General features: G+C 40.8%; 1 protein-coding gene across 2 annotated transcripts in view; it reads left to right on the top strand.

Annotated features, from left to right (window-relative positions):
* Window positions 1-474: 474 nt before the first annotated feature.
* efna5b (ephrin-A5b) overlaps window positions 475-7,498 on the top strand; it is a 98,887-nt gene continuing 91,863 nt past the window's right edge. For both annotated transcript variants that reach the window (XM_005919017.2, XM_005919016.2), the window contains exon 1: window positions 475-1,647. In XM_005919017.2, the coding sequence (XP_005919079.1) occupies window positions 1,523-1,647 (125 nt within the window). In that variant the 5' untranslated portion in view covers window positions 475-1,522. The remainder of the gene's footprint in view (window positions 1,648-7,498) is intronic.

The raw sequence follows: 7,498 nt of genomic DNA, 5'->3' as shown, positions 1-7,498 counted from the left end.
TATTTTTTAAATTAGATTGATGAAAAAAATAATGGGCAATGAAAGTACAAAGAAAAATAACATGTTAATATTAATTATCTTTTCCCTTATAAAATCTAATATATTCATGTATAAAAGTATTGTTATGTCAACATCTTGGCCATTACCTCGTTACAGGCTTCCTCTTGTTAATAGAAAAAAACGCAACTTAAATTGAAATGAGAGTGTAACTGGAGCCCATGGTCTTCTTTGGTCCGCTGCGTCCGTTTGCATGTAATTAAATTGCGCCGAGCGCACTTATCAAGCGGAGCTGACAACGTGGTGTGGACAGAGTATCTAAAAGCGGTCACTGTCCCAGCTGTGCGCACCTCTTTCCATGTCCCCTTCCAGCTCTACCTTTCGGTAATTGAATTAGCTCGGTTTTAGGTGGGGGAGGGGCTTGGCTTTGTTCGAGAGACGCCCATTCAAATAATTTCAAACCAATGGGACTATCCCCCGCTCCGTCGTAACCAAACCCACTCTCTCACTCGGCGTCTCAAGCTGCCTGCTTGTTCCCTCACCTTCCTGCGTGTCCCGGCGTTTGAAACCCAAACATAAGAAAAAGAGGAAGACTTCATAGCGCGCTCATGGGAGAACGCAGTATTTTTTTCATGCCTGCACGTCGCACGATGGCTTATATATGAGGAGGACAGTTTGGGATGCGACCATAAACAAGCGCCTCCACGGACAGAAGCGCATGAGAAAACATAACTCTGTCCTCCCCGACACCGAGAAGGACTCCTCCCCGCATCGGTCGTGTCACACCCGGTAAATCGCCGGGAAAGGATAACATTATTTTTTTTCACGCTGGAAACGAAAGACCGTGCCCAGCTTTCCCCATTCATTTCTCAGTGACTGGCTGACTGTATGGCTTTAAAAAGTTGCCTGGAAAACATGGACATCTGACGTGCGCCTTACAGCGTCATTGGACACATTGATTCCCCCCTCTCTCTTTTTTTCTCCATCATATCTTGGGCTGGCTAATCCCCTGCGCTTTCGGTTTGGAGTAAAGAATAAGTGTTCAGCAGCTGTCATTTGCCCTGATACAGGCTACATCCAGTAGCTCCCTGCAGGAACACGATCACACCACAGAAGACACTGCCTGTTGTGCTGCGTATTGGTGCCTACATTTGCTGATCACTGTTTGTGCAGTAGATGGAGAGATATTTTGTCACCTTGATACGGATTTGTTAGAGTTGACAACCTTCACCAAATAAAGCTCATGATTCATCTGAACTTTCTCTCTGCGTCAGCGAGAAACGCGTTGCTTTTGTAACTTCACATTTCCTTCGACCCGAAGAAGTGTCATCCGAACTGTCATTAATGGTTTTTCCTTCGTTTTCTATGTTGTGCGCATTTGTATTTGTTTAGTATTCACAAACTGCGCCAGAAACACGCGGACACGTGTGAATGAGACTCATCACCTGTCCCGGTTGAAACGCCCGTGCAACTTGACTGACTAACCTACGCTGAAGAGGAATACGTGCCGAAGTTTGCTGTAGTGATGCTGCAATTGGAAATGGTTGTCTTCGTCTGCTTGGTGCTGTTGATGTGTGTATTTAGCCAGGAGCCAAGCTCCAAAGTGGTGGCCGACCGCTACGCTGTCTTCTGGAACCGAACCAACACCAAGTAAGTGGCTTCTCACCAGGCAGGTTTAACTACGGAGGGACGGCGAGGTTCCTTCTCTTTTGTACGAACGACGGCTTTTCAGGTTTGCCGGACCACATCAGTATTTATTCTCCGCAGTGAGGGCATAATGCCAGCATCTGTAGGTAAATGCTACAACCAAGGACAGGAAAAACCCTCTGTCTTATTTTCAGCGCGAGGCTGCTCATAAAAAGCGTACCTGCCGAGAAACTATAGATTAAAACCGTGCGTAACAAGGCCCGGACATAACCTGTAAAGCCTAATGTTCCTTCGCTTTACCCGCTGTCAGTATCGTCCTGATAAGGAAAGTAACCATTTACCCTCTTACAGACAGAGGGACTGTGCCATACAATCAGGATCATTATCTTATGTTCTTTCTCTCCTCGGTGGACTCAAGCTGTGCTTGACACGACCCCACCGGAGCCATTAACACCTGTATCTTATTAGTCTCAGCACAAATCCAAAAAGCCCATTTACCTACAAAATATGGTAATTAATTTCCTCGCTTTTAGATTACATGTGTTTGCTTCATTCGGAAAACTCCAGTTATAGGAGTAACGCCACGAACAGGCCAAATGTCTCAGACCTGTGAACTACGGAGGAGGGCTTCTCTATGTCGCTTGTGCGTTTTGCGTTCAGGGCATTTATGGCTTCGTCACAATATAGAAACTTAAGATACTGATCGTAGGCACAGATAGCCTATATGTCAGTCAGGATTAAAGAATCAATTTTTCATATTTCAGGACAGTTACCATAATGTAATCTAGACGCATTCGGCGATATCAACACAACTAAAAATACCTAAAGGAGTGCTTCATAAGTACAGAGTAACCACAGCAAAAAAAGAAAATGACAGAAAATGTCAAACTCACATTTGAATAATAAAAACACGCAGTAGATTAAATCCGAAGTGACGTTATCGCCAGTTTTGAGCGTTTTAATTGGTCAAGTTTTATTTTTTTCTTCTTTAAGTTGCTCCTTGTTAAATTTGTTCTCGGATCACCTTTAAGGGTTGCTGGAAAATTAAGCAAAATGTTATCAATGTTTCTTTAGTTCATACGTTTAACAGTCAATGTGAAATATAGTTTGTAAAATTACATTTGTGCAGCATTGAACTGTAGCATGTGTGGACTTATTACAGTGAAGCAGTAAATGAAGCATGTCGAAATTAAGCAGCGTTTTTCAAGCTTTTAAAGAAACTAATAACGGATGTTTTGCTAAAATTAAATACAAGAATACTAATTAACTGTGTCATCTGTGAAAGGTTTAATTTGCCTTAGTAAAGAGATGGCTGGTTAGTGTGAAAACCAATAATTTGTCTTCTTAAAATAATGTTCTTCTTTGTTATTCTGAAAGAGACAAAGTTTTTCTTGAAATTTATTTATTTATTTTTTACTTTTTTCATAGATGTGAAGATAAATTGTTACTTTAGAGTTTAGAGGACATCTATCTTGTCAAAAAATGGAACAGTTAATGTAACTGTGAAAAGAGGCGCTTTTCACTTTTTATTTTAGGAAAATAAAGATACTTATGTGTTTAACATAATTAGATTCACCAAAACTCAGTTTGTAAGTGAGAACGTAGATCATTCACACTCGGCAACTTCAGCAAAGCAAAATGAAAGTTTGTGAGAAGTGCTGCAGTCCTTGAGACTGAAACTTCAACAGCGTTGAGTTAACCTCAGTGCACATTGTGGACATTCGTTGAGACAGCATTTCCCACTAAAAGTCCCTTATGGAGTTAAACTGTACAGCCTTGTCTCAGGCTTATTAAGTCTAAATGCTGCTGGTTGAGTTTACAGAGAGATTTCACTGAGCTGCCAATGGCACTTAGTATTTGTTGAATAAAATGCTTAACACAAAGCCATTAATAGCATATGCTGAATTTGTTGCACAACTATTTACGTTCAGTTTGAAATTTGGGAAAACATGATTTATTGCTTGAAACAATTAGTGGTCAGGGTTACAGACGGAGGGCTGACTGTAAGCTTTCTCCTGAAGTCGGGGCCAGTCTAGCGGGGTGTGTAGATTCTCGGCCTGATATACCGTAGACCGTGACTGCTGTGGTCTTAGTCCCTATTCCAGCTTACCCTGGCTGTTTATTTATGGAGCGCTTTCTTCAGTAGAGGCAAACACAATTTTAAGTTAAAGTTTGAGTTAAAGATTTCTGCTGTTGATAGACACACTTTCATTAGTCTGCACATTTTTTTTTCCCCAACAAAACAGTTTTGACTTGACTTGCCGCTCTGTTAACTTGATATCTTCCAGATGTGCTGACAAGTTTCAGTAAAGAAAGAAACAACAAAAAACAAAGTACGGTTTAAAGAAAAATGGAAATATAAGTACATCTACGTTTGATCTTTGATCTGACATAGGAACGAGGAAAAAAGAAACGATGAGAGTGTAAAATACGGTTGTAGTGATCCGTGTTGCACTTTTACTGTCTTTGAGTCCGCTGTAAAATCACAGAAACAGATAGTTTCTTGCATCTCATCTGTTTCTGAGGCTCTTTGTTGCCCGAGGAAAGAAAACAGGTTTTCATGCTAACACCAGTCACTCTGTTCTACTTACTCCAAATAGAGTTTGTTTGACTCTCACCCCTGCAGGTCTGAGGCAGGAAGCCAGAAAGGTAATGTTAAAAAGCAGTGAAGAAAAGGAGAGAGGCAGAGATGGCAAACGTGTGTTATTGATGACTCTGTTAATAAATATTGAGTCCCTTTCCTCATGCATTACTGTAGAAAGCTGGTGTGGCATGGTAGTGGAACTTGTGTGCGTCTGCCTTTTGTTCTGAGGCTTCCAGTCACACTGAAAGAATTTACAGCGTCCCTGATCACAAACAGACTCATTCGCACGTTACTTTCCAATTGATTTACTGCTATCATCATGTAATTCATCAGAAATGTTATTAGAAGAGTTAATTCCATGTTTTTTCCCCCTATGTTTGAATCAGCTCATATTCTTAGTTGCTGGTATCTGACCACAATCATTCAGGGCTTGTTTTACTACCTAGAGAAAAAGCCATTTGTCGACACTCCTTTTTTGCTCCGCGTGAAACTGCGGCTTCCTTGAACTTGAAAATTGCCCAAGAGATATGATCCATCACACTAACGCTGCTCTTTGAGTTGGGTTTTGTCATAAAACCTCTTTTGCTTTTAATTCATTTAACCAAATTGGATGTTTCACATCAGTGTGCGCAATGTGCTGTGCTCTGCTTGCTTACTTAATCACCTGAAATGCACAGAAGTAATTCTTCTAGAGAAAGCTTCTGTATGGAAATGCCAGGTGAAACAGCTTGACTCGTAAACTTTGCTACATCTGTTTCTGTCCAACATCAATCAGCCTGAAACTGTCCGCAGGAACGTAAACATGAATTTGTCTGATTTCAAGTGTCATGCCGTGCTAAATGATTTGAGAAAGTCTGAAGTCGATGTAAACGGAAAAAGTGAAAGGGCTCAAAGTTTAAACAGTGAGCTATGCTTTAGTTTCACTCGCTGATATACAAAGCACACTGCGGTAGACCTGCTTACAGACCGTCAGTAACGTAGAACCGGGAGCCTCAGATTGGAAGTTTTTGTGTTTGGAATAAAACGTTCTGCTTTTTTTCCCCGTGAAGTTTGCATTTTCTTCAAAAGTTTTCTCATTCGAAATTATAACTGAATTACACATTATTGTGAAATGCTATTTGTGCTTGCCGTGCCACAGTAATTTCTGCCGGGTGTTTGTGTTGTTCCTGATCTGGGTGCAGGCTGAGGGGGGTTTCCTTGCCGTTTTGTTGGCTTGGTTCCATCGTTGTCTCTCACGGCCGCAGCATGAGACCAGAAACTTGCTAACTGCATTGTTTTTCTGAATAGCACCTTTATCTTTTAATCTCCCTCTCTCTCTGTGAGACATCTAAACTTTCTCTTTTAGTTTTCTCTTTGATAGTTACTCAAAAGAATTTAATTTGGAATATTAGCATTTTTGAGGATGTTTGGAGAAATCCTGGATGAAACCCTACAGTTTTATCTGAAAGACTTCCATTAGTTTGAAATAACACTTCTCTCTGTGGAATCTGTCCCTCTGCTATCTCACTAACTGTCTTTGCTTGCGAGCATTTATTCCAATAAGGGACAGACAGTGACTCTAATGATGTCTCAGCTGTAATAGCGAAGAGATGGCTTTCTCTTCCATGCTCCCCCTTCGTCCTTTCTTCTTCCCCATATCCCTCCTTGCCTTGATCCCGTGCTGCCTCTCTGCTCTCCGTCTCTTTCGCTCTCTCCTTCCTTCCCTTTCTCCCTCTCTCTTTTTGTCTCTTCTTGCCAGGCGCAGAAAATGAATGAATACAATTAGATATTTTCAGAGTCCCTCCACGGTTGATGGTGGAGAAAGACGCGCAGAGGTCAGGCACACTCTGAGAGGAGCTCAGGGAGAGGTCACACACATACGGAGAGGAATAACGAAGCAGAAAGTTGGCTTGCAACAGACAAAGTAGTAACTGCAACTCTCCTTGAAGTGGAAGGTGTTATTAACATAAACAGTTTGATGCGGTTGTGGTCATGCAAATTGCTCAAGGTGATTTGTATTTTGCTGCATAATTTGTAGCTCAACTAATGAAATTTTCTAACAAGCTGCTTTAGACCTGTATATAGTAGTGTTGCTCCTAGTATTAGTCTGCTTTTGTTGCTGTCTTGATTGGCTCATCTTTGTCTTTGTTTGTGTGTGTGTGTGTGCCAAATGAGCCATAAGGTCATAAAGGGCTTGTTTCCGCTTCTTCATATTCCTGGATACTGCAATAATCACATGTTTCTGCCTCTTACTTCTCATTACCTGTCATAGACTAGTGGGTCATGAATATATGTATTATCAATCTGTGCTTGCATGTAGGTGCATTGATTTATACTAAGGCACAAATGCATAAAGTTGGAAAATCATAGTCTAGAAAATCTACATGCATTTGCCTTTAACAAATGGGAAAATTTTATATTACGTTATCATTCGTATGATTACAAATTCTGAATACCTGTAATTTTTAAATTCAAGTGATATTGCCCTGTTTTAGTTGCTCCTAACCTCCTCATCGTTTTCATCCTGACTCACTCTGTGTTCTACTCTTTCCTCTCCCTCCGTCCCCCTGTCTGCAGGCTGATTAGTTCTTGTTAATGACCCCTTGCTCTGTCATTTTTTTATGCTTGTGGCATTGGCAAGCACAGCCACCGGCAGAGCTGCAGGGACTGCGAGCGGAGGGGACACAAAGAGATCGAGGCAGAGAATAAAGACCAAAAAAGAAAAATATAGGACTTGATAGAAAACCAGCAAATTGTAATGATAGTGCTGGGCAGTATAATACTTTTATTCAGTTTAAATGTAGTATTTTTTGTCACCAGACATGTAAATGCACTTTCCATTTAAATTAGATTTTTTTTTCCTATTAACTAGAAAATGAGCCCAGCAGGCAGCAGTCAATGCTTAGTCAATGTGCTTGGCAGAGCAGCTGTTCTTCAGTGAGCAGTGGAAGAGGGGTAGGGCTCTTGGCCGTGACCCTTGTGAAGGAACTATGCAGCGGACAGAAGCAGCCCTGTCGTCGGGGGCGACTGGTCAGACTGTAGACTTGCATATGCTAATCCTGGTGAAAGCACCTTATGACGAAAGTACGGAAGTGTATTTTTATATAACTAAATATACTTTTATATGTTAATATTTTCATCTTTGTCTATAGATATATATATCAGAAAACTCGTGTTTTTTCATTAGTAGATATATATTAATGAGTAGCGATATCATACTGGTAAACTGTAAAATTACCACTTTTAAATGTTATTTACTCCAAAAAGGCAGGATTGCTTTAAAAATAAAAC

The sequence above is a fragment of the Haplochromis burtoni genome, unplaced genomic scaffold, assembly GCF_018398535.1.
Source record: "Haplochromis burtoni strain Fernald_Lab_line unplaced genomic scaffold, NCSU_Asbu1 Contig_34, whole genome shotgun sequence".
NCBI lineage: Eukaryota > Metazoa > Chordata > Actinopteri > Cichliformes > Cichlidae > Haplochromis > Haplochromis burtoni.
The sequence above is the reverse complement of the archived record's forward strand: the minus strand, read 5'-3'. Positions and strand labels throughout refer to the sequence as shown.